This window comes from Rhipicephalus microplus, chromosome X, assembly GCF_043290135.1.
Source record: "Rhipicephalus microplus isolate Deutch F79 chromosome X, USDA_Rmic, whole genome shotgun sequence".
NCBI lineage: Eukaryota > Metazoa > Arthropoda > Arachnida > Ixodida > Ixodidae > Rhipicephalus > Rhipicephalus microplus.
Window position 1 is genome coordinate 318,810,071 of NC_134710.1, and position 27,481 is coordinate 318,837,551.

The 27,481-nt window shown below is 45.1% G+C and overlaps 1 protein-coding gene across 3 annotated transcripts in view; it reads left to right on the top strand.

Moving 5' to 3' along the window:
• drosha (ribonuclease 3 drosha) overlaps window positions 1–27,481 on the top strand; it is a 277,020-nt gene that overhangs the window by 81,450 nt on the left and 168,089 nt on the right. For all 3 annotated transcript variants that reach the window (XM_037413695.2, XM_075879566.1, XM_075879567.1), the window contains 2 exons: window positions 787–943; window positions 6,443–6,579. In XM_037413695.2, the coding sequence (XP_037269592.2) occupies window positions 787–943; window positions 6,443–6,579 (294 nt within the window). The remainder of the gene's footprint in view (window positions 1–786; window positions 944–6,442; window positions 6,580–27,481) is intronic.

Here is a 27,481-nt window from a genome sequence, read left to right on the forward strand (position 1 = left end):
GAGGGCTTGTATTTTTGTCTGACACGAAGTTGATGAATCATCTAAAACATCTTGTATTGTATTATGTCTGTTGTATGCTTTATTATTTTACAGTAATATTTCACAAGGTGCATTGTAAGTACGAGCGCGTTCTTAAGGGGGTGCCATTTTCACAGGTAAGCATTAAATGGGCTCATATTTTGATAGAAAGACAGAGGGTAAGATAATCTTTCTTTTTCTCAGTTAATTTCCTGTATACACTTTTCTATCTTGGAATTGATGCTACTGAAACATGACATTAATCAAATTAATTCAACTTTTTAGAAAGACTGCCTAAAACATGAAACTAAATAAAAATTATTCATTGTGAATCATATTCTGTATCTTTATCTCAAAACCTAATTTACTCATTCTTGATTCAGGAGAAAAAATGTGTACCTTTTTGTGAAGGTCACTATTATTTTAATTTGTACATAAAAGCTTCTGAACATAATTTTTAGGCACATGTTACTGTTACAGTTAGTTATGTACATTGCTCATTGTTCACACTTTTGTTTCATGCATTTAGACTGAATACAGTAGCTTGGAACTGTATTTATTGGTGAGAATTGTTCCATTCATTGTTATTTTTTTTCTTGTGTGTGTGTCTTGTAGTTTCACTATAAGAAGGTATTTTTGCAGTATTGTTCTTAAACTAATGACAGTGCGGTAATTGTAATACAATTTTTTTTCAATTCTCTGTAATGTTTTCTATAGCTTTGTCTGGCGTTGACGACAATTTTCGTCATTATTATGCTGTGGCTGCAGGTTTCAGGGCTTGTCACAGGAACGACGAAGCTGCACGCCCTGCAAGACAAATTTAGACACGAGTTGGTGGAACGAGGAGCACGGGTGAAAAGCAAGCAAGAGCCATACAATCCTCCTCCTCGAAAGAAGAAGCTCTGCAACCCCAAGTCACATCCCAGTAAGTTAGGTGTTCCTTGTTCCTTGTGTTTCGTCCCGCCACCGTGGTCTAGTGGCTAAGGCACTAGGCCTCTGACCCACAGGTCGTGGAATCGAATCCCGGCTGCGGCGGCGGCATTTTCGATGGAGGCGGAAATGCTGTAGGCCCGTGTGCTCAGATTTTGGTGCAGGTTGAAGTACCCCAGGTGGTCGAAATTTCTGGAGCCCTCCACTACGGCGTCTCTCATAATCATATGGTGGTTTTGGGACGTTGAACCCCACATATCAATTAATCTATTAATTGTTCGTTGTTGCCCAGCAGGACTGCATTTTTAGGGCATATTGTTCACTAAGGCACCTGGCATGACAATACATGCACCATATAGTCGCTTTGGGAATAGCAGCCAGTGGAAAAGCGTCATGCATGGGGCAGCAGTTGCTGCAAAAGCAGTGATTAAATGAACTGTAAAAAATAGTAGTGGTATTAATAACTGTTCATATGGCAGCACAAGAAAGAAAAAAATCACTCTTGTCATGAGAACACGACTGAATAAACTGGAAAAAAAAATTCTAATAATGGGATGGGTGGCGACGCCGCCTCAGAAGTTTCAACTCCAGGCACTTTTTACTTCTTGAACTTCACAGCATTTGTTGAGTCTAGCCAGTTTATCTGCAGTTATGGAGCTAAACTGGGTTCCAGAAAAAAAAAAGAAACACTACTGAACAAATTTCATAAGCTTTTACTAAGTTACTATTATTGTGTATTCACACTGGCTGCTGATTTCAGCGTATAAATTGAGCATGGTTTGTCAACCTTTATTATAAAGAGCGTCATCTCCCGAGTTCAAAAGTGCATATTGCATATATGGCAGGCTTTCAATAAGTGAAACCTAAAGAGTAGGTTTTGAATATTCAAATGGTTTGAATATTCGAACGAATATTACACTATTCAAATTTGCATCAATTTAAATTTGAATTTTAGAATATTTCGAATCAAAATGAACGAAGAGGTGTTCATAAGTCCACATGAAACCTTTGGTAAAGGTAGTTTCACTGTAGGGAGGGGCTGATACACACTATTCAACTTCGATTTGAAATTATTCGACCAAAATCACTATATGCACAAGTCTACGAAAGAGACCAGAAAACTGTGTTGTTTGACAGGAGTTCCATTTACCAAGATATGAAGAGGAGTGCAAAAGCAATCATATCAAGAGCAGTTTTTTATTTAACTTTTTCGTTGAATGATATGACCCCTGGTACATAGCAGCTATAGGAAAGGTATTTTAATTTTTGGTATAGTATTTTAAATCGGTCGTGTCACACTGATGTACAATAGAGTCGTTAAACAGAACCTGAAGGGACCATAAAAATTTACTCTGTTTAAATTAAGTTCTATTTACTGAGAGATAAGATAAAACCAATCATATTAGGGGCAGTTATTCCATTTAAACAGTAATTTAAATAAAGAGATTTTTGTTTATTTAAAGTCTGCTGAACCTCTGGGGGAATTTAAATAAAGTCTAAAGAGTTCAAGTAGCCCCGCCTTGTTGGTCTAGTAACTAAGGTACTCTGCTGCTGACCCGTAGGTCGCGGGATCGAATCCCGGCTGCGGTGGCTGCATTTCTGATGGAGGCGGAAATGCAGCCACCACTTGCATGTCATTGTGTGCTAACAAACAAGGAAGGGAATGCGAACATTCCAATGAGATTGCCGAGTCACTTTGCATTCTCATTTTGGTGTCCTCGACAATCAGTTTTTTTAGAAAAGTACTATGCCCGCGTGTTTAGACCTGCAGACCGTGCTTCAAACATATCGGTGCACTTGCAAGCGCAGTGCAATTATCCAGATTGGCGCGATAGATGAACACCACCTTTCCTTCACCTGTGCGCAAAAAGGGATAGAAAGTTGTTAGAATGCACTCAAAAATTGATCATTATTTGCTAGGAAAAATGCACTTTCTAAGCTTCATTGTAGCACAACGTTCAATATAGTGGATGTCCCGCTGTGCGCAATATAGCGGATGTCCCGCTGTGCGGTAGTTCCATATACGGGTGCACCAGTCCCATACTTTTGCATAAGAAATTTAAGAGGATTTCTCAACGATATAGCGAATAACTGGATATATCCGAGTTTGATATATCCAGAATCGACTGTATTTGTGATTTTGTTACCGCTGTTGCGGTATCAGTCACTTGTGCTAATCCTTTTTGGGGCTACTGTACCTGGTATTTCTGCGGAGCTTAATGATGGGGATATAAAGAAAGCATTATGTCGACCTGCTCCTCCTCAACACTGTTTTTTTGCCGATGAGTGGCAGTCACGTTTCTTTGCTTAATGCCTTTTTCTTTCGTTTTGGTTTGTCTTGCCATGTACCCCTTCGAGGTCAGCATCTAACAAAGGTACTCTAGAGACGAGAGGGGTCAACTGCCACTTCTATTTGTGGGGAGATTCTACTTGAAAAAAGTTTCTCTAATCTGTAGGCTAGGGCAATAACATTTTTGCTGTTTGCATGGATTTTTATGCTTTTTCAAATATGTGATAAGTTTAATAGTAATTGCATAGTTCTCATTTTATACCATGACAACGTGCGATATATAGCCTTGTTTGGACATGCTTTTTTTGCCACTGAACCTTTATGGTTATAAGCTATTCAGGGCTGATATTGCTCTGCATGTGCTTTAGAATGCAAACAATTTAGAAGAAAGTGTGTATAAAACATTTTAATGAACAAGAAAAATTGTAATGTGAGAAGTATGCTCAGTGCATACTAATTGCTTACATTAACACAATAGTAGTTAGATGGGTGATATAAGGTTTTAAATGAGATAATTGCACTCTTCACGTGTTAAGGAATGTTTGGAGAAAAGTTAATCTTGATCTGGCCATCGGAAATACCAGAAACATTATGTCTAGAGAAATGCATTTAAATGTAGAAATGAAAGCTCATGTATGTGGCAAAGATATGCTTTTTAAAGTGATATATTTCATAATGAGCACTTGAGAATCATGGTTATCTTGTGCATGTGGCTTTGGCGAACTCCTCATGCTAAACGCAGTGGCAAGCAGCCAGGTGACATTTTCCAAGGGATTCTAGACAAAAAGCTCTGTTTAGTTTTTGATATTTTAGTTTTGAATATCCTGCGAGTTTAAATATAACTCTTCTTTTTGTCATGAAAGTAGTGCAGAAACTAAACTTGTGAAAACAAGTAAAAACAAAAAGTAAGTATTTTATGGGAAAAAAATAACTTCCATTTTTTGAGTAGCATCTGTTGGCTTTCAAGTGCATATGTTAGCTATAAGTTGTCGCTCAATAGCCAGCATCTATAAGCTGTGACATCATGAGTGGATTGATGCTGTGTTCAAAATGTGAGCAACTAGGCACACTTTTCTTCTCAGTTTAATTTACTGAATAGCCTGTAAATTTCACCTAACATGCTTTTTGCGTTGGTACACTCACAGAAATCATGCAAGTGCAGCAGTTAGGTTTAGAACTAAAATACTAAGATGTATGTTTCACCGCATTCACATATCGCTCTTTTTACTTTATCTGGAGCATAAAAAAAATTCACACTTGGTGTGATTCAAATGTGCTAGTAGTTGCATATTTGGTATCCACCTCGTGTGCTGCTGCTTTGAGTGGTACCTGCGGCACCACCAATGGCAAACAGTGGTGAAAAGCGGATGTGTGCGCTACTGACCATTTTTCTTTTTTTAATTCAGTTTATATTCTGCTTTGATATTTTCACTGCTGACACTGCTCCACTAGACAGCCATGATGTGTGTTGCGTCAATTGTTCTATTTTATATCTTTAAAAGTTACGGGCAAGCACGGTATAATGCAAGCGTTTTTAATGTGCGTGTGTTGCATTTGTTTGCGTGACCAGCTAACATAAACGAAACAAAAGCTGTTGCAATGTAGAAAGGTCTTCTTGTTTCATTAAATACCCTAACAGTACAAGAACAACGCAGATAATCGTTGTATGCATGCTTAGGAAACTCACAAAAGGCATACAATTTCAACTTCCAATCGTCCAGCACTTTCACCTTTGTCCAGCTAATTATGTATAAAAACAACAAATGGAAAGCTAATTAACGTTGTAACAGGTGCATAATAATGTGTGAAAGCACCAGAGCAAATGACCAACAAACATTGTTTTTTTATTATTTCACAGACCACATAAAAATTGTGAGCAACTTTATACTGCATTACAATCACGTATTTCTGAAAAATCTAATCATTAACACCATTGAAGCCCCAATTCTCTATCAAATGTATATTAAATTAGGCATGAAAAACTGAGGTTTAAACAGGAAGTTCGTATACGTGGCATTACTCAGATTTAAATAGGAAATGCGCACACGTGTAGTATGTACATCGTATGCTAGATTCTCCTCTGGTACGTGGGAATTTGCAAAACATGCGATTTTAGAAGTAATGTTTGTAGACTAGTGAGAATGTAGAATGTTTGTAGACTAGTGAGAATGTAGAAAGGCAACTTACAGCCTTACTCACCTTTGTAGAAACAGTATTCTAATTGGAATTCAATATTAACCAACGCAACAAGGATAGCAACACACTGGTTACCGCACACTGGTGTCAAGTAGACACACAAGGCCAAGTGTCGCGTTTCAACTGTAGCACACTCACGCGTGTACAGTAACGTCGTAAATGTTGCCGTTGTGCCAGCGGTACCCACGATGTAGCACCTGTTTTCCTCATGGCGTCAATAAACTGCTGCGAAGCCGAGAGCTACACACACAGCTGACTGTCGAGGAAAAACACGCTCTTGTAGGAGGCCATCTTGCACAGCGACCAACGAACAAAAGTGCACGTCTGAAGTATCTGAAGCATTGCTGTTGATGCGATGACAGCTGAGCAAAATCAGGGCTCATCATCCGACGTGTGGCCATGACCTTTACACAATTGTAATGTTGCAATGTCCAAGGAAGATGCGACCGTGACGAAAGAGGCTAGCCCAGCTGGTCTTGTTGGTGCGCTGTCAACTTCAGAGTGTGCGCTTCCAAGGTTATCGAAAGAAATAAAGAAAAAGTGTGAAGAGGTGCTCACTCGGAGCGTGCCAAGGGGGTGGAAGTGAGGAGCAGAGTCTTGTTGTTGGTGTGAAACACTTTGGAGAGAATGGCGCTCGTTTATATTTCACAATGGCAGCGCATATTTTATTCAGAATGCATGGGATTCTATGGGGGTTGCGATAGGGTGCAACCGCTTTCTCCGCACTAGTCGAGTGGCAAGCCGAGTGGTGGCGCCACCATGCTGGCACACAATGCGCTTAGTTTTTTTCTTATTTCTTGGTTGTTGGCAGTATGCCAAACTTCGACCATCCAAGCGAAATCAACATGCTTGATCTGTTCAACATCATTACTTTCATGCAGCAGGAGTCTAGCATTGCTAGCTGCTTAAGCATTAAGTTTGTGCTTTAAAAATTAATAGGAAAGAGCCCTGAGTACTGTTAGCTGTGAACTCCGGTGGATCCCAGTTTAATAGATGTTCCATCTGCAGTTGCCAACCGTGGTACAAGTGATTCCTCAAGCAATGAATCTGAGTCTGATGATGACAATGCCATGGAGGAGTTGGAAGTGAAAAGGAAGCACCCATACCGACTACACCAGGAACTGTGGTACAATGATCCTGGAGAAGTAAGTACCAGCACAGTATAAGTAATAACAGTTACGCTTAGCAAGCAATTTTTTCACATCCCTGATTTTTTTGGCCAAGCCTTATTAATTTGGATGCTTTTTCAGCACTGTTAGATGCCGTTATAGAGTCGATGTGTTAGGATGTCTTAAATTTACATATAAGAATCTCTGGATGTCCAATTTCTTGCACTTTCCCCTAGGACTACAACTCTGCAATGGCAGGCATTATTTGAAGCCATTATTACATTCATGTTGATTACCATTGATTGCTCAGCCTGGAACGAGCATTATTAGGCAAAATTACAACATAAGCTGCTTAAGAGCTGCAGCAGCATTGTATGTGTCTTGTCTTTTTTGGTCACATCTTTTGTGTTGTTGTTTAAGTACAGTCAACGACTGATAATTCGGACTCAACAGGGAACGTACATAGGGCCGAATTACTAAATGTCCGAAAAAACAAATGTATAAAAAGTAAAATGCTTTTATTGACGCTTTAGGGACCCGGTGCCTGGAAAAAGCTGTCAATGTGTTGCTGCACGCTCTTCCGCTTACGTGCGACTAAGTCCGTCTCCATTTTCGCCAGTGTGATATGCTCACTGTAGGACCACCAGTAGGACGACGAAAAAATATCGAGGGCTCGAAACAGGTTCGCATGCAACGGCTTCAGAGCTCCCTCATCATCAGAGTCAGAATCACTGTTTGGCAGTTGCAGAATGTGCTCAATTATGTCACTTCCGCTCAATTTGGCACACAACGACACAGCCTTGTTGACCTTTGGGAAGTCTTGAAGTGTAACTGCGTCAGAAATCGGCACACCGCAGCCTCGCAGGTCGTCAATAACGTCAGCACTGGAGCTCATCGCGCAAGGTGGCAGGTCCAGCTCTTCAGTTTTATTGTTGGGTTCCTGAAGTCTCGAAATGTTAAACTCTCTTGCAACTTCGACTTGCAGGCAACCACTGAACACTTGCAGAATGATGGCAGCTTTTTTTGCCATATTGTTAGTGTTGTGTATGTCGGCCGTATTTCGTCCGTGGCGTGGCCTTGGCACTGCGTGTGAGGGCACCATTGATGTCATTTAACACAGATCTTCTGGGAGAGCAGAGTGCAATTAAAGCACGTCTCAACACAAAATCAAACGCATGCAGAATTCAGCAGAGCGCAGTGCCGAAGACACATATGAAGAAATGGCGGTGATAACAGTACAGCGCAATAACAGGGCGAAGGTACTGGAACTGGAACATGGAATGTTTGTGATGTAGATACGACTTCCCAGAGTTCAGCAGCACCTCCAAGATCGACATTTCCTATTTTTAAGCTGTGAGGCAATCAAAGTAAAGCCTCACAAATCGCCAGTTCGCTTTCGTTTTTCATCTTTGAGGCCATATTTTGTATGGTATGGGTACTGGAGGAGATAATGGCTGCCAATTCGGTGTGCACTCCTCGGACACTCCAGATTACAGAATGCAAATCTGGCAGCTGTCCGAAATATGGGTCGTCCTTACATATTAGTTCTATGGGGCCATTGGTGGTGTAACGCGGCAGCCCGAAGTACCGAGCATGTCCAAATTATTGGTCAATTTATTGGTCGGCAACTGTATCATGCATTTTAACGAACTCACCTAGTCTGCCATTCTAATTCTATATTAAATAGGTTTAGGATAAAGCTTAGCAAAAAACAAATCACACCTATTGTTTGGACAGGTGGTACATAAACCTTCAATGGAGCATGAAGGTATTTCTTAGTATGTAGAGTACAACCAGAGTCCTTCAATACTTTTACTGGTTGTGAAGCTTTGCCATAACTCTATGGGGGAGCTTTGTGCGCTGCGAGTGGAGGCCACGGGGCGGTGCTGCATCGCCGCATGGGGCATTGGGCATTGGGCAGACTGAAGGGAAGCTAGCTGCTGGTGCCGCTATGGGGTCAATGCATAATATCGTGGCATGCCATCGCATAGTTTTCACCATATGATTACTATTGTGCCGAATGTGCTGAGCCTGAAGATAAAGGATACCGTATACCTGCTGGATATATGGTTGTCGATCCGTTTACAAAAGAAATGACAAAAAAAAAAAAACGGTTTCCAAGTTTTCGCTGCCTACAGACAGTGATTGGCGGGAAAAGTGGAAGTGCGTTGCAGTACCCGAGAAGAAATGGCTGGTTTCTCATTTGTTTCCTTGAATGTACGCGTGTGTGAAAAGCACTTCAATGAGAGTGACATCGTTTGCGTGGACCAGTGGCTAATCGGAGGTGTTGTGAATTCACTGCGGGGCATTCCGAAACTTTTGCCGATGACGTGCCAAAGATTTTCCATGGCCTCAGGCCATATTTGTAAAGTGCAAACAGATGCAGAGCTCACCCGCTTACAAGCGTTGACAAGAACCGTCAGCGAGCTGGATACTGTTGAGGCTGCATCGAACTGTGCATGAGCCCTCTTGACATAGCAGCAATGGATAATGACGCATTTAATGAAGGTGAGCATATCAGCCGCCTCTTCCTCGTTTCGTGCCAGTAGGTAATACAGAAGCCCGATGAGTGAAATGCTCAAGTTTTCATTTTTGCAGGCACTGAGATGACCAAAAGTGATATGTGGAACAGGCGGAGCTACATGAAGCTCCTCACAGCTTGAAAAAATCAAAGCACACATCTGTTGCATGCAACAGAAACTTCTGAGCTACTAATAGAACTTTGCTAGGGTGACGGCTCAAGAGAGGTCACCAGGTTTGACAATCTTGTTACGCACAATCCGAATGGTGTAAGAATAACTGTTTATTGGGGCTAACTTGTGCCCGAAAAGTAAAGGAAAATGTAGCAGCGTTTTTAACAGGCGATCAGCAAAAGGAATCAATCTCTGAGAAGCCCTCGAGTGGTGCACCACTTCTTTTTCGTCAAAATCTCGTGCTGAGGAGGCACGCGCCGTCACGGCCTTTTCTTGTCTCATCATCGAGCCGCTGGTCTCTTGGGGGCCGCATGAACTAGCGCACATAAGTTTGAATACTGCGCCTGTCTTGCGTCATCATTCCTCCTCCAAAAACGCATCGTCCCGATGCTTAAAAGCAGTGTTGCTGAGATGGTCTGAATGCGTGGTTTCTATAGGAGAAATAGGTATTCCTTTTGATCGGGTGTGTAAAGTTCGATGTTCATTGCCTGTCATAGTATGGCTTCATTCTGACTACATGCACGATTTCTGTTCTCCTTCGGCATTTTGATGAGGTCATTTGTCCTTCCGGTGACACCTCGTAGTTCAAGGAGCTGATGCGACGAAGGACTCCGTAAGGGCTGAAATAGCGGTGCAGAAGCTTTTCGGAGAGGCCAGGCGCCCGCACGAGAGTCCAAATCCAAACTCGGTCACCTGGTGCATAGTCGACTCCTCTCCGCCGAAGGTTGTAACGGTTTGCATCCACGCGTTATTGTTGTTTTATGTGATGTCGTGCCAACTGCCGTGTTTCTTTAACTCGCTGAATGAATTCGCTGATGTCGGACTTGTGCTCTGTATTGGCGCTTACAGGCAGCATTGCATCTAATTGCGCGGTAACTATTCGACCATAGACTAGCTGGAATGGCGTCACTTTAGTAGTCTCCTGCACAGCAGTATTATAAGCGAAAGTGGCGTACGGCAGTAACTTGTCCCACGTACGGTGCTCCAAGTCAACGTAAATGGACAACATATCGGTTAGAGTTCTGTTGAGTCGCTCGGTTAGCCCATTCGTTTGGGGGTGGTAAGCCGTTGTTTTCCTATGACATGCGTGGGTAAGTTTCATAATGGACTGCATCAGATTGGTTGTGAAGGCAGTTCCTCGATCCGTGATAACCACTTTTGGGGCACCATGCTGTAGTACAATGTTAGTGACGAAAAATTCAGCGACTTCTATAGCCGTGCCCCTGGTGAGAGAGGCTGTCTCAACATATCAGGTTAAGTAGTCTGTCGCCACTACTATCCATCGGTTGCCCATTGATGACGTAGGAAATGGACCAAGTAGATCCATTCCTATTTGTTCAAACGGAAATTTAGGGGGTTCTATTGGTTTGAGAAATCCTGCAGGTTTCAATGAAGGCGTTTTGCGTCTCTGGCAATCTCTACATGTCCTCACATAATGCTGTACAGCATCCAGTAACTTTGGCCAGTAGTACTTGGTGTGGATGCGAGCCAATGTTCTACTCACTCCGAGGTGTTGTGCTGCTGGGTTATCGTGGCAGGCTTCAAGGATTTCGGGTCGCAAGGCCGAAGGAACGACGAGTAGAAATTTCTCCCCGCTGTGCTTGATGTTTCTCTTGTATAAAACATTGTTTCTCATCAGGTACGAGGACAATCTTGGGCGAAAACTTGAGGAACACGCACAGGTTGCCCTTTTAGATGCTTGATTAGTTGAAGCAACTCCGCGTCAGATCGATGATATTCAGTCATGTCTGCGGTGCTGACGGCTTTAAGAAACAGAAAGTCGTCTCCATCTTCCGCAGGTGCAGATTCCACTGGTGCGCGTGACAGGCAATCAACATCGCTGTGCTTGCGACTCGACTTGTATACGACTGTTATGTCATATTCTTGCAACCTGAGGCTCCATCTAGCAAGTTGCCCAGAAGGGTCCTTTAGGCCTGCGAGCCAGCACAGCGAGTGATGGTCGCTCACTGCTCGAAATGGTCTACCATATAAGTACAGTCGGAATTTTTGTGTAGCCCATATTACCGCCAGACATTCTTTTTCCGTCGCTGAATAATTTATTTCAGCTCTCAAAAGAGTGCGACTAGCATATGCGACCACTTGTTCCTCTCCGTTTTGCAACTGCACGAGGACGGCGCCTAATCTCAAATTGCTTGCGTCAGTGTGAATCTCTGTTTGGGCTTTGGCTTCTTCGTGGAAATGTGCAAGGTCGGGGTGGTTTAGGAGTCGCTGTCGTAGCTCATTCAACACGTCTTCGTGCTCGCTGGTCCAGGTGAAAGGCGTGTCTTCTTTCGTCAGTCGGGTTAGTGGTTTTGTAATCTTCAAACAATTTTTGATGAATCTTTTGTAATAGGCACAAAGTCATGAGAATCGTCTCACAGCCCTTTTATCCGTCGGTCTAGGAAACTTTTCTACAGCTGCTGTCTTTTTGGGGTCAGGTCGAATGCCTTCAGACTAACGGCATAACCGAGGAAAAGCAGTTCATGAAAAGCAAAATGGCACGTTTGGGGTTTTATCGTCAGCCCTGCTGAACTAATCACTTCGAGCACAGTTCGTAGTCGTTCCACATGCTGATCGAAGGTGGCCGAAAAGATCACGACGTCATCGAGATAAACAAGGCAGGACTGCCATTTTAACCTGGACAGCACAGTGTCCATCATCCGCTGAAATGTGGCGGGTGCGGAACACAGGCCAAATGGGAGTACCTTGAACTCGTATAACCCATCTGGGGTGACGAAAGCAGTTTTCTCGCGATCTCGTTCGTCCACCTCCTCTATCTGCCAGTATCCGCTCTTGAGGTCTAGAGAGGAAAAGAATTTCGCGTCTCGTAAACTGTCAAGGGTTTCATCGATCCTTGAAAGGGGATAGACATCCCGCTTTGTGATGACGTTCAATTTTCGGTAGTCAACGCAAGAGCGCAAGGTCTGGTTTTTTTTCTTTACCAGCACTACAGGTGAGGCCCATGGGCTGGCCGATGGCGGAATTACGTCGTCTCTAAGCATTTTGTCAACTTGGCCTCTGATGACTTCTTTCTCTTTTGGTGACACTCGGTACGAGTGCTGGCAAATATGTCTAGCAGATTGATCGATTATGGTGCGGTGTTTGGTGATGGATGTTCTTTGCACGTTCGATGACGTGGAAAAACGTGATGTGTACTCCCGTATAAGCCTCTCGCTTTTTTGTTTCTGGTTCAGTGATAGGGCTGCTTCAATGTGGATAGATGTGAGTATGGAATCTATACCGTCAGGGTGTAGTGGTGCAGTCTCGGAAGAATTCAAATCCATAATCGGAACGTAATCGTGCAAGTGACTAACAACAGTTTCTTTCGCAAGATGTTGCACCTCATTTCGGAAATTTGTGAGGAAGACGCTCATACACCCATCATGCAGCCATACAATACCTCTTGCTGCCAGATCCCTTTCTCGAGTAATAGCCCAGTATTGCTTTCTGCCATTCCTTCATAGTAGTTGTAAACATTGCTTTTTACGGTGACAACAATGATGGATCTTGGAGGTACTGTTACATCATCACCTGCAATCTGGAGCGCATAGAATCGTTTTTCACTCTCGAATGTCGCGATGGCGTGTTTCGTCGAGAACGAGATGCACGTTTCCTGCAAGTTTATCACTGCGCCATTGGCCTGCAAAAAGTCCATTGCAATGATTGCAGCTCTTGAACACTCCGACAGGACAATGAAGCTGGCGCCGTAAGTGAAGCCGTGTATTCCGGCTCTAGAGGTACACATGCCTGCCGAATCGATAAGGTGTCCCCCGGCGGTTCGCACTTGCGGTCCTATCCAAGGGGTCAGCACTTTTTTCAGCGTTCTGGCAAGTCCCCTGCTCATGACGGAATAGTCTGCGCCTGTGTCTACCAAAGCATTCGTTTCGTAGCTGTCTATAAGTACCGACAAATCAGAAGCGACATTACCGTTCCCGCACGCGTGTCCTTCATCACATTTTGAAATCGGCACTGGAGGTTGTTTTCTTGCGTCGGCAGCGGCCTTACTTCCCCAGGTCGCCGATTCTAGTTTTCCCGAAGCGGGCATTGGGGAAGTCGCCTAGGAGAGTTTGAAGATGGGCGCGGACTTGGTGACCGATACCTTAGTGGCACTGTCGACCGAGACTGATGCTGCTGCGAGGAATGAGTACCTTGATGCGTTGACAAGTACTCCTTGATTTCAAAAGGTCGTTCCCCGTACCTTGGACAAGCAGCGTTTACGGGAAAACGCCGAAGTCCAGCTCGGCGATATTCACACATCGGGTAAAGATGGCCAGCTTCGCCTCAGTGATAACAAAGCAGAATTCGATCAAGAGTGCACCATATATCAGCTTTTCGGATCCTCGTCTCGGCTGGGGACGGCGTGAATCGAGGTTTCGGCAGATGCGTGCTTGCTGCGGCGAAATAAGGCCCAGGGGCGACGAAAGGAGGTACAGGGGCGCCTCTCAGCACGTCGGCGTACGAGACTGCCGGCTGCATCGGAACCGATGCTTGAACCGGCTGTGCTTGTGGCTGCTGCTCACGGACTGCCTGTGTCACTTCCTCCCAAACAACTTCCGCCAATGACGAGATCGTTGAGATGTTGCCGTTTAGCTTCTGGAGCTCTTTTCGAACCACCGATCGAATGAGCTCTCGTAATACGTCGATGCCATGCCCGAAGACGGCTGACACCGTGTCTACAGATGCGACGTTAACATCTCGATTGTAGTGCCTCGCTCGCTGTTGCAGAGTCTTTTCAGCCGCTGTCGCCTCGGTGCGAAATTTGGCGATGTTCCGCGGGGGGACTTCGGAGCAAACCAGCAAAAATCTCCTGCTTCACCCCACGCATTAGGTGCCGAAGTTTCTTGTCCTCGCTCATATTTTGATCAGACCGGCGAAATAACAGACACATGTCTTCCACATACATTGCGACGCTTTCATTGTTGCGCTGGTTTCTTGCTTGCAAAGCAGCTTCAGCTCTTTCCTTGCGGTCTGTGCTCAGGTATGCGGCCAGTAGCTCCCGTCGGAAGTCATCCCACGACCGAATGGCACCTTCGGGGTTTTCAAACCACGTTCATGCACTGTCCTGCAACGCGAAATAAACGCGGCGGGGCTTCCATTCTTCGGTCCATCCGTCGCAGTTCGCGACGCGCTCAAAACTCTCCAGCCAGAGAAAGATGCAGAGAAAAATGCAGACATCCAGAGAAAATTGCAGACAATCCGCGCAACATATCTGAGGGTTACCTTCCCAAAAAAATTGGAATCCTTATTTCAGTGCTAGCAGCATAGCGCAGAGATAAAAGATAGCATGTCACACACCCCTGTGCTATCATTGTCTATTATTATAATGCCTCTTTTTTTTTTTTTCTGTCCATTGCCTCCAATTCGTCCGTTGCGTGGAGGGGCTTGTGACTTTTGCAATTGGTTCGAGCTATTAAGACTTAGACGTTTTATCGAACCGGAAAAGTGACCATCGGCATGAAGAAGAGCGATACAGAAAATTGTGGTATAACAACACTATTGTGATGATACGTCATTTCATTACCTTCTCATCGCATGTCCATTTCTCTTCTTTAGTTAATCTCGATTTATAACTACGTGTTCGAAGGCAACCTGATCTCGCTTCAAACAGCAAAGCCCTTTCTCTTCAGTTATTGTAAATTAATACTTGCTCATTTAGCCTTCACCCTTTCAGTATTTACTCAGAGCCTGTTTTCTTGCCGCACGCTGATTTCCAATACATCCTTTCCGCCACTACTGTGTTTCCCTTTACATTCTTTGTTACTATGTCGCATGCACTGCCAACCATATACTTGCTCTTGAGTCTCCTGGGTCTTTTTTTTTTTTTTTTTCAACTGTTAGTCAATGCTTTTCTCATACAAATACAGAAATGCCTTCTCTTCCCATCTGCTGCACTTCATGTTCGCTGTACTGTCTCCGAAATTGATTTTTATAAACTACTGAAGTCGCTGCCGATTTCATTGTTGCTACACATCTGCATGTTGCACAGGGAAGGGTAGTACAGTCGAGCCCACATATAACGGCCCCGCTTAAAACGAACTTTCGCTTAAAACGAATTTTCGCTTAAAACGAACAATATCCGTGTGACCGTGAAAATATACATTGTTTCAATGACACAAAATCGCACTTACAACGAACGTCTCTGAGCGCCGCCGATCGGTTACAGCGAATGGAGTTGGCACTCTGCCAACTTCCCGGGAAACCGTTTTGGACCACAGATCAGGCATCGGCGAGGTGCCCATAGATTCTTATGGTTAAACGCCCACCCTGCCTTCGCGCCCCTCTAGTTGCCGCTTTCCCCAACCGCTTTTTGTTACGCACCCCTCCGTTCTTCGTCCCTCCGCTACTCTGAGCACCCTGCATCGCCCGATGCGGCCCGTGTTTTCATACTGTCACCGATATTTCGAAGACCAGTTAGCCATCTCCCCTGTTTTTAATCGCTGGTACTGTTGTTTCAACAGTGGCAGCAGCAAGCACAGGACCGGGTTAACTGGCGGAACGTGGGTGAGACCTTTGTCCTGCAGTGGACGTAGTCAGGCTGATGATGATGATGATGATGATGACGACTGTTGTTAGCGACGGCGGCTTGGAGTGACCTTACCATTTGCCAACATCGTCTGTATCCGATCGTCTGCGTCTTGTCTTATTGTATCGTTCTAGTGCACGTGCGTACGCTACCCCACCCACTCTGATAATTCACGATTCGTTTCGTGTTTAGGACCTGTTCTTGCACTTTGCACTCTGCTCAACATGCCCTCTGCACGCGTGCGAATGCATGAAAATGGCTGTCAATTTGCGTGGAACGAATCGCGAAATATCGAAGTCGTAGAGGCCACGCAAACTCGCAGGCGCAACAAAAAGATTCTTTGACCACGGCCGCTGATTTCTTGAACACCTCTGCGCGCACCAATCCAGGCGGCTGTGTTTAGACGTCTGTGCACGCAAGCCCTCTTTTAAGGTTTTCTACGTGCGAGTTCCGTGTTTCGCGGACCTTTCAAGCAAGCTACTGACCTGCCTCCTTGTTTTGGCTTTCAAAGTCGCTTTCCCACCGTATCCTCCCCTCTGTTCACTCTATCGCAACTCCTTGCCCTTCTCTTGCAAATCTGCTGTCCTCTCTTGATCCCAACTTTTTCGCCCGTCTCCACAGCTCCGCGACGCCAGCCGCGCTGGCTCGAATTCAGAAGTTTTGTTTTCTGACTAGAAACGGGCCCAGAGCTGTGCCACGCGTTCAGGATGGCGGACGGCAGGCCTTGCACGCTTTTTCCTGCCGCTCAACAAGCGTCGAAAGTGTGACCGCTTGGCTTGTGCCTAATCCGCATGTTAGGTGCCACGTCGTGGAGCGCTTGCTCATAGCTGTTGACCACCTGGCAGCCAAATTGACGTTTCGGGCATGACGGTATTCAGCTGTGGAAATCTTGAATATTTTGTGGGCAGTGGTGACGGCTGCATGCACGCGAAACTATTTTCACGAGGCCGACTTCGTCGACGTCGGGCCTGATGCTGAGCCTGAAGCTTCCGAACAGGACCACTGCGACGGCGATTTGTGGCAGCGCGTTGTCGACTCCGACATGGGAGAGCGGGTGGGACATCTGTTGCGGTGGTTTTATTACGGCCGATGATGATGCCGACACCGCAGAACCGTGCACAGACTAGGGAATTGTGATTGAGGTACGCAGTAATAGCGTTTTTGGATGAATCAGATTGCAAGATTGACAAAACTTTGGAGCCAGTGCCTTATGCGGCTTACGCCACGGGCCTCTGCGAAGAGCACGCTGCCGTTTGAAACAAACTCGAGACCGCCTTATCGCTTCTGCTTTTCAAAGCACGTGCATCACGAATATTTTTGGGCAAAAATTTTGTGTTTTCACTCACAACTTCTTTAAAAGCTGTGTCTCATTTAGTACGAACTTCGGGATACAGCGAACGAATGCCGCGTCAGGCTCAGGTTTGTTATAAGCGGGCTCGACGGTATGTACTTAAATATTGTTTGTTACACTGCACTATTTTTAGGCTAGTGTAAAATGTAGGGTAATAAATAAAGTTGTGTTGGTTAAAGTAGGGTAACTCTCACAGTGACCTAGGGTATTTTTCTAAAATTGGTAGGCAACACTGATAGGGCTGCATTCTGTGTAATGGGTAGCATGCTTTAAACCACAAGCAATCATGTGCATGAAATATTTTCAAACTTGCTATGCACCCACTACGTGGTCCTAAGGAAATATGCGTTATTATTTGTGGGCTTTTTGTAATGGGTGGCCCGCTTTAAACTAAGAAATTATGATAATCACATTTTCTGACATCCGATGGCAATGCTTGCTTGTACTACGCAATATTAGTGCTATATTACATGTTGTATTGTGAAGCCTGTATCCAGGACATGTGTTGTTCTAAATCAATAATGTTATTTTCACTTCATTTCCAGGCAGAGAAAGTTGTTTTCACTGTATTTCCAAGCAGATGCATGGCTGTGTGGTACAACACGTGCTCGCCACGCAAATGGCCTGGGTTCGATCCTCATTCAGACCTGGAAATTTTATTATTTATTTTATTTGCATCTCCTTCTATTTTTCGGTCATGACCAAGATGATTTTTGCTCACTACCAGGGGTGCCAAAACCGATGCTGATGGCGGAATTTTCGAGAACGAGCTCTTTAATGCTATCGCATCAATATTTGTATATCACCCAAGTTTTATATCACCAATAAACTAGCGAAATCGGGTTTCAAACCACAATATATGAACAAAATATTTATTTTTATTGAACTCGCATATGTTTTTCTAGGACACACAGAAATTGACCAATAAAAGATGACGCAACTGGCCCCCACGAATGAATGCATGAAAGCTTTGCATGAGACCATCTTTAAGCCGATGGCTGGAGTTGGCTTCACTATAGCATACCAGCCAAGTCTCCTGCATTGGCCGGGAGACTCCTGGATTTCGACCGTTTTTTTCCGTTTGTGAGGTTGTCATGAAAAATCTCCCGGAAATCGAAATTTTTGTGCTTGATCTGGCCGCATTGACAAAAAAGCAGCTCAAGCCGCTTTAGGCTTTTCGACTCTTCCGCATTTTTTAAAGAGGCATTCATCTAACTGTACATTAAAATATCAGTGATTCGAAACCGCAGCAGATACGAATGCGTGAAATTCTGCAGCCAAATTCCACTATGTCCGTTGGGCTTAAACTCAAATGTTCTGAAAACATTTTCTGATCGCGGCGGCTGTTATGAACTTCAGTACGGAAACTGTTGAACGAAGGCAGAGAGCGGCGTACTTCAAGCTTTGGAAGTACTCGTGCGACAGGCGAACGCACTGTCTTCTACAGTGCTTGTGATTGTCGTTGCCACAACCGCTGTGGACTAAAACGGGGTCGCTCTTGACATGATCATGTATGTCGACGCGGTAACTGACAGAACTCCGAAAGTGTGCGCTCAACCAGTCAAGTAAATGCTGCTTTTCGCAAACTCTGCAGACAAAACTGTGGCAGATGCGATCATAGATGGCATAAAACGACTTAGTTTTGAAAGTGCGTGCGCAGTGAAGCGCACGGGGATTGTAAAAAGAACTACCCTTTGCCGCAACCACCATACAAAACTGTGGTGGCGGCGACGCGATAGCGATCTATGAGCTCCGAGGGCATGCAGCATGCAGTAAATACGTAGCCCCGCCGCGGTGGTCTAGTGGCTAAGGTACTCGGCTGCTGACCCGCAGGTCGCGGGTTCAAATCCCGGCTGCGGCGGCTGCATTTCCGATGGAGGCGGAAATGTTGTAGGCCCGTGTGCTCAGATTTGGGCGCACGTTAAAGAACCCCAGGTCGTCAAAATTTCCGGAGTCCTCCACTACGGCGTCTCTCATAATCATATGGTGGTTTTGGGACGTTAAACCCCACAAATCAAATCAATGCAGTAAATACGTAAAAAGTCAGTTTCTCCACTAGGACGAAGCAATGAATGCGACAGCAACACCTTATGTCATGCTGAGAGCGGAAAGCAGGTCGATATGTGCAGCGCGCTGCACACGCACAAATGACTCACAAAAACGATACGCACATGATGAGAGCGAACTAACGTTTACCCTTCGACAAGTAATGCACTGTTTAAACAAAGACTATGCACGATGCCTAATCACAGGTAGAGATGAGTACAAACTAACAAGTGTCCTTGTTGTTATACTTCGCTGTGTATGAAAAGCGCGCTCTTTTCGCTAACGGGGGCTTTGCAGAGACCAAAGTGATTTTTGTAGGCCTGGCAACTAACGCAATCGTTCCAGTAAAAGCCGAAGGCACAGGATTCTCCCCATAAAAGGATAAGCACGCACGTTCAAGCATCTACCCCCCCCCCCCCCCATCATTTGTGGGGCAAAGTACGCGTGAGAGATAAGCGCGCGTCGGCGCATCACGACGAGCAGGGGGCACCGAGCGCGGGCAGCTTTTTTTCTTTGAGTGCTCACATATAGAGATACGTATACATATACGGTGAATAACGGTGGTGACGGCAAAAAACCAGCCTAGACTGTTCGTATAATTGCTATTGCGATAAAAATGGGCCAGATGCGTTTTGGCGTTCCTGTCAAAAGAATGTAGTAGTGAGCAAAGGTTTTACTTGCGTTTTTGCAGCAGCCCGCTGCTCCGTCCCATCCGTTCACGTGTGTCCAAGGAAGATATACCCGAGTTGTTTTGACAGACTAGTTGTGTTGATCCTTTGAGACTCACCTTAGTGGGAAACCGTGTGTTCGGCCACTCCAAGCCACTATAAGACCAATTAAGACCTCCCACGGTGCAAAAAAAAAAAGGAGCAAATAATTCAGCCGTTCCCCCCCCTCCTGCTCCGTTGCGGAAATCTCCCGGATTCAGAATTCTTGAACTTGGCAGGTATGCTATAGTTATAAGTGAACAGCAGGAATGCCAAAGCACTTTAGGCCTTTTTATGGCGTACTGACCTTTAATCTACCACTGGATTAGCTGCGTGTATTTGGAGCGGTGTAGTTGCTATTGATGATTGAGTGAATGGCGACCATGTATTTTCATGTACAGTGGTTGCAGCAAACAGTAATGTTTTCAATCTGTGTGTGCTGGCTGTGCACGTGCTTTCATAGCTTCGTTGTTGCTATCTATGGTCATGTCTATTGTAGTGTTGTCTTCAGCGTTGCTTTGTCTCATTAAGCGTTGAATGCATGCACAGTTTCGGAGTTTCATCGCTCTCATATACGATTGTATCAACAGTGAAGTGAACCGCAATTTTGTGCATAGCAGTTGTGGCAAATGGTAGTTCCATTGGCATTTTCTGTGTATGCAGTACTTCTAAAGCTTTTAAAGCACACTCCTGTGGCCTGTTGGACAGTTTTTGTACCCAAGTTAGCATTACCTGTCGCGACGCGGAAAAGTGTTAGGAATAGCCAAAGCGTGGCCCATTAGACACAATGGCATTCAGTCTGGAAATTTTCCAGATTCGTATCAGCTGAATTCGTATCACTGAAGTTCCACTGTATTTGGTTCATATTTGATATTTCTTATTACATATATGATCAGAAAATATATGATTTCTACTGTGCTGTCCACTTATAACAATATACAGAAAACCTAAAAATATGATTGTTATAACCGGTGATTGTTATATCTGAACTGCCGTAAAAAAATTGTTGCCACACGTACAGCCGCCCATTTTTTAACCAGAATGTGCGAGCATCAACTGCCCAGTCTTAGGGTGCGCTTAAGGGGGGACGCAGGTCTTAGAATGGTAAAAAATGACCGAAAAGTCGATTTTGAGAAAATGCGATATTTGAAAATTTTAGACCTATAAGCACATGTCCTCACATTGTGAACGCTGAATTCGATCAGTAACTGGGTTAAAATTGGTTATGAAGTCGCCACAGGAGCCGCAAAACAGCCCACGGCAGGTCAAATTCGTTCAAACTTCCCGCGCGCGCCGCCGGCGAAGCAGTTGGCCGATCGCCGCCATCTTGGGCTTGTTTTGAAGCTGATTTCTTCAAAATGGCGTCGCTTAAACAGAACGGCTGCCCTCGCCCCTTTTCCGGAGCCCCCTTCCGGGCCGCTGATTGGCCGGAGCGCGCGCGCACCATGCGAGCCCCCTGTTCCTCGCTTCTCATTAGCTGATGCGACCAAAGTTGCCCTCGCTTTTTTTTTTTGTATATTGTTCGTCGGCCGCCGGTTCCCGTTCGCGCACGTTGTTCGTCTGCTTCCCGCACGTGCCTGCTTGTGCGACGCGACCGACGCACCAACTTTCCGTCTTTTGCCGGCATGATTGAAGACGCTCGTCTAAAGAAGAAGACGCGCCAAGCGTACGGCAAGAAACGTAGGTGCCTGTGGAACGCCCGCTAGAAGAAAGCAGCCGACAACGTGTAGCCGATTTCGCCTGATGCCGCCGAAGCGGCGCATTCCGATGACGGCGCGCTTGTGTCCGAAGCGGTGCACTCTCCTGTGCCTTGCAGCAGCACCTCATCGGATTGTGTCGTCGTCGGATCGTCATCTTGCACTTCCAGCAGCATCCTAGACCGCATTGACACGGCGTTTTATTCGGCGGACGAGTTTGCTGAGTGCGCGAGAAATGCAGCGGGCTTGAAGGCATCACTTGCATTGCAGTGCGCGACGGAACGTAAGTTCGAGTTACTAGATATTGATCTGGAGGATGGTGGCTAAGAAAACGGGACAGAATTTGTTATCGTTGATCTGGTGGCGATACGCTCGTTATTTGGACTTGTTGCGTGCCCAGAATGCGATGAAAGAAGCGTCACTATTTCAAAGGCCAAGAAAGAGTACAAGCTGTGTTCGGAGCTCATAGTCACGTGCGGCAGTTGTGACTTTCGCGAAGAGAGTTTTTCGTCCCCACATATAGCCGACGAGACTGACGCCAAAATAAGGCTGTTTGAAGTTAATATGCGTGTCATGAAGGCCATCAACAGTATTGGCAAGGGGGCAACGGCTCTGTCGGACTTCTTCGCCTGGATGAATATTTCGCATCGAGGGATTCACCACAAGAATTACCAAAGCCACATGAATATAATGAAAGAAGCCTGCTGTGCGACTGCTGCCGAATGCGAAGCGGCGTCAAGGAGCTAGCTCTATGCTGAGTTCGGCAACGCGCCCGGAAACGTCGACGTCATTTATGACGACACCTGGCTTACGCGTGAACATAGCTCGCATATATGTGTTGGCTGCATTGTTGAGATGTATAGTGGCCTCGTGATAGACCATATCGTGCTATCGAACTTTTGCCTGGCTTACACCACATGACCCAAAGAAGGAGAAGCAGGACATTCTGCCTGGCTCATTCAGCATGCGCCTCTGTGCCAGAAGAATGTTGATTGTAATGCTGGCCAGATGGAAGTGGAGCCAGCACTACACTTGTTTGAGCGGTCACTTGAAAAGCACAAGCTTCGTTATACGACAATGCTGTCGGACGGCGACAGCAGGACATACCATGCACTCACAGAAAAAGAGGTGTACGGCTTCATAAAGGTGGCCAAAAATGACTGCATAAATAATGTACACAAGCGTATGGGAGCTGCCTTACGTACCCTTGTAGAGAAAAAAAAAAAAAGCTCAAGGTTGTTCACTTGGTGGAAAGGGCAGACTTACGCTACAAAAGATAAAGAAGATCACCTCATACTATGGCTACGCATTGAGAAGCCACAGGAATGATGTTCCAGGTATGCAGAAGGCTGTTCTAGCAACTTTGAACCACATGTCTTCAACTGACGAGGCACCAAAGCATGACCTTTGCCCTAAAGGCCCTGAATCCTGGTGCAAATTTCAGAGAGCTCTTGCGAAAAATGAGAAGCCACCACCACGCAAGGACAGCCTGCCTGATTTCGTAACTGAGGCATTGGAGCCTGTGTTTAGGCAGCTGAGCGACAATGCCCTCTTGGAAAGGTGCAGCGATGGGATCACCCAGAACTCAAGTGAGAGCCTGCATGCTATGATTTGGCAGCAGGCCCCCAAAACTTAGCATGCATCCTTGCGGAGCATTGAAAGGGCAGTTGCCGAAGCCATCAGCCGCTTCAACCAAGGCACAACCTAGAGCAACGTGGAAATTGCCAAGAAGGTGGGTTACAGCGCTGGCAATAACTTGGTGCGTCGCAGCCTTGAGAAAGACAAGGGCAGGCTGCAAAAATCGCGAAGAGAGCATCTCGACAGTATTTCAATAAAGGAGAGACTTTCAAAGTGTCACAATTCAGCAGGGGACTCTGCTTACAGCCCTGGTCTGCTGTAAACAGTCATGATGGCAAATAGTGAGAATTTTCGCAAAAATAAATATTCTTGGTTTTAGACCTAAACATTGTGTAAATCTATTGTCTATCCAAGGACAACATTATTACATGATTTTTTTGTGTTCTTTTCACTTGCAAGAAACTGGAACGACCACAAAGTAAAAAAATAATAATTCTCGTTCTGAGTCAATGACTATTTTATAGTTCTGGAACAAGCTGTGAGCAGTATTCTGGGTGGGTACAGTGAAATTTAGCATGGCCATTTATGCTATAATATAGAGCTACAGAATGATGTCATTAATATCGCTGTAGCTTCACTTTAGCAAAAGTTAAAGTTGCTAGAAGCTTCAAACGCGTTTTTCTCAGTTCAATGTTTTTGCACATTGCACTCAGCCTTACGGGGGTTTTTCCTATGTTAAACTTGAGTGAATGCGACAAAGTTGGTATCATTTTATTTGTCTTGACATGATCTAAGGGGTGATGCTATTTCTATTTCTCTAGCATCACTTCAAAAGTTACCATTGAAGATTTTAGTGAGAGAAATTTATTGTAATATAGTTACCATAAGTGTTCGTCCGTTTTCTTGCTTATAAAATGCCTTCAAATAGATAAAAATGGCATCACCCCTTAGAGCAAGTCTCCAGCATTGGGATTATGCATTCACTTTTTGGATTTAACAAGAATAAACTGCCAAGAAGTCCCGTAAGAAGTACGCAATTAATTAAGATTCAGACCTTCATATTTTCTAAACCACTTGAAATATTAAGAAACAAATTAAAGATTTGAAATCAATATGAAAAACTAGCTTAGATAGAGAAGTTTGGTTAAGCTTGAGCAAAAAATGTTAAAAAAATTTTTAGAACCCACGTTTCCCCTTAATGGAGCACAACAACAAAATGAACGAGGATATGTGCATGGCTGGGATGAACAGTCCCATGCAGCTGTCTTCTGGGAGGCTGTTCTGCGAACCAGACACCAGGACACCCGCAACAAACATTTACATACTTTGATATCGATGCTTGCGCGTTCAGGTTAAAGAAAAATCGGCGGCTCTACCTTTTGTAGCTTCGGTCTTGAACTCATTATTGGCACCATTGGATAAATATTGTAGGTAGTGAGCCATCCAAAGAAAACTTTATTTCTTTCGCCAAAGAGTGCATAATGGGTTTGGCATGCCGAAGAAGTCGGAAATTCACAGTTACTTCCGCAAAAGCTTGAGCGGTGCACATGGTTTCGAGCTGCTGCGAAAACTCTGGCGGCATTTCTTTGGAGTGCATGAAATCAATCAGTAAGTCATTAGACATCAGTGCACTTTGTGTGGTCATCGACGGGGTCGTAGGGGCATGTAGGGGCGTGCACGCTTTCTGAGCTGTCCTCGCATCACAAGTCTCACGGCTGACCCATCAATGTAAAAGAGCCACAGAAAGCTATTTGCTCTGAAATATACGAGCATGCAACAAAAACCAGTGGAGAGTACTAATCGTATCGTCACTCTTCACAGTCCAGTTTTGTTTATCGAAAACAGCAGTGCGGAATACAGGGGCGGAACAGTTGCGCGCCATCCTTTGCTGAATCACCCCTGCTGCGCCAAACTCGCCTATCAGCACGGTACTGCGCCACAGCACCAGAATGTGAAAGCCATCAAGCACCGTGCGTGGAAAAGTGGCTGAAACATCGTGTTTTTGGTTTGATCGAAACGGTTATAGTTTCGGTTTCGTAAAGGCTGTGATTGCTCCAGAAGCAGCTGTGAACTTTGATCCTAAAGGTGTGGTCGTGATCGCTATGTGCGCACGATCACGGTAGGCCCTTGCATGTGCTGCGCTTTCAGGGCAAAAAGATGATGAGAAGAGCATGTCACCTCGTTTAATAGAGTTGTGCGATATCGGATCTAAGAGAGTAGTTGGCTGCCAGTCTTACAATTTGTTGGTTTGTCATTCCGGTGAAACCGTTTTTTTTTTATAACATGATGCAGCATTTAGAAAAGAAATCAAAGATGGCAGTAATGGCACTCAAAAGAAGAGGAAGTGGTGTTCGCTTACTGGAACAGCCTAGCAAAGACAGGTGCACCTGGGTGCACAGTGTTCATGGCTGTTCATCGAGCATTTGTGTATTCTTGTTCATTTGGCCACTGTGCTTCGCGCTTATCAACTCGGTGGTTGACGATCATGCGTTCAGGTAAAAACAAAAAATAAACATTGTGGCTGTAGATAACTAGGAGAGTCGCAGTTTCACCGTAAGTGTGGTGTGGAGCAATGAATGTGATAGTAGAAAATTGTAATGTTATATGAACTTGGACTGGCAGCTAACTCATTTGGACCCGATCTCACGTAACTGTACAAAACGTTGTTGTACGAGAATACGATCACTTCAAGGAGAGCAACACTTTTTGAATATTCTCTTCGTGATGAGAGTGCAGCATGTGCGCACCAGCGATCGCAGCCACGCCCTTAGAAGCAAAGTTCATAGTTGCTCAAGCTACACCTGCTTCCGCCCCCCCTCGCTCGATGTTTTTTTAATGTTCTTCCAAGACTGGTGGAGTGCTTCCTCTTTGCTTCGACTACAGGCCTCCCGGGATTGGTTATCGCATGCTATCGAACGCGTTCTCTGAGCGGCAGAAGACCGTTTGACCTCTTTTCAGACGCATTCGTCGCCCCCGCTCGTGTGCTTTTACTCGTGGATAAAACATATGGTGTGTGGGAGTATGTTATCAATTTGGAATTTCTACGGGACATGACGGCAGCGGCGAAAACCCGTAGGCAGTCTCCATATAATTTCTATCGCAATAATGAGGTTATTGCATAATTTAGCTGAGTGTTTTAAAAATGCAGCATTGAACAACTGCAGATTTACAGGTGCTCTGAATGGGGTTAAATCTGCTTTGAGTGTTCTTACTGCTCTAAACTTGTTCAAAAGGGCCTTTCTGGCTGCTCCAAGTCTGCTACAAAAAGCAGTTTTGCCTGCTCCCATGCACCCTTTTCCACCCCTGGGAATATCCCAAGTTTCGTGTTCACATTTTCGACCGTCCTTCAGCGTGCATGCTAAGCACCAACCAGTCAACCAGTCAGCGAATTACGTCAAGCAGAAAACATAACTATGTAGCTGACAAAAAAACAGCCCTTACAGAAGTGCTAATAAAACCAGAGTGAGAGATGGTGACGTACTGCACAAATAACTGTGAGATATCTGCGGCATTAGAGCAGGCATCAAAGCGAACCTCCACGCATACTCATAGTGCGAGACGCGCAACTTGCTTCGCAAAGTCAAGTCTAAAATGTCGGCCTGTAGTTCTTACTTCCAAATTTATGCAACAATGTTTTTTGTCGCAGCTCGTTGCGCATAACGGGGGTATCATAAAGAGCTTTCGGCTGTCACTAGACTTGGTCTGTCATGAGAAGGCATAATACCAACCAACAGCAACGTCATTCTTGTGTGAGGAGTATTTCACAGCAAAATGCGCTCTGAAGAACAAGTACGTATCCACAAAACAGATGCATTGTACATCGCCGAGTCCGCGCCATACACGTTGGCAGTCGTGAGCGACTCTAAAGCTCTACACAAACGCTACGAGCTACCGAAGGTCCCGCTCACCAAAAGCCCGATGCTACCACGCCGCTTTGCTTTTTGCCCCCCCCCCCCCACCCCTCTACTTTCTCGCTTTCAATCGGCAAGCTTTGGAGTGAGGTAGTGAGCTGCAGAGCGCACCGCATTGCTTTTTGCATTTTTTTTTAGTCCCTCAGTCGATGCACGGCGAGGCACAAAATTCGACACTGCTGGCATTGTCTAGCAGCACACCGTGCCAACTCTTGATGCTCTTCTCAACTTTTTAAACGGATGGGACGTGCTGCCGGCACTGTGCTGTAATGGGGGTAGATACGAACTCGTCTATGCTAACTTATTGTCTTGTCTTGGCATAGCTCGTTTCAAAGGAACTTATCAATGTAAATGATAAGATTATTCTGCATAGAACATGCCGTTCAGATGTCATACTTTTGATCGTTGTAACCGACATGTGGTGGATAACGT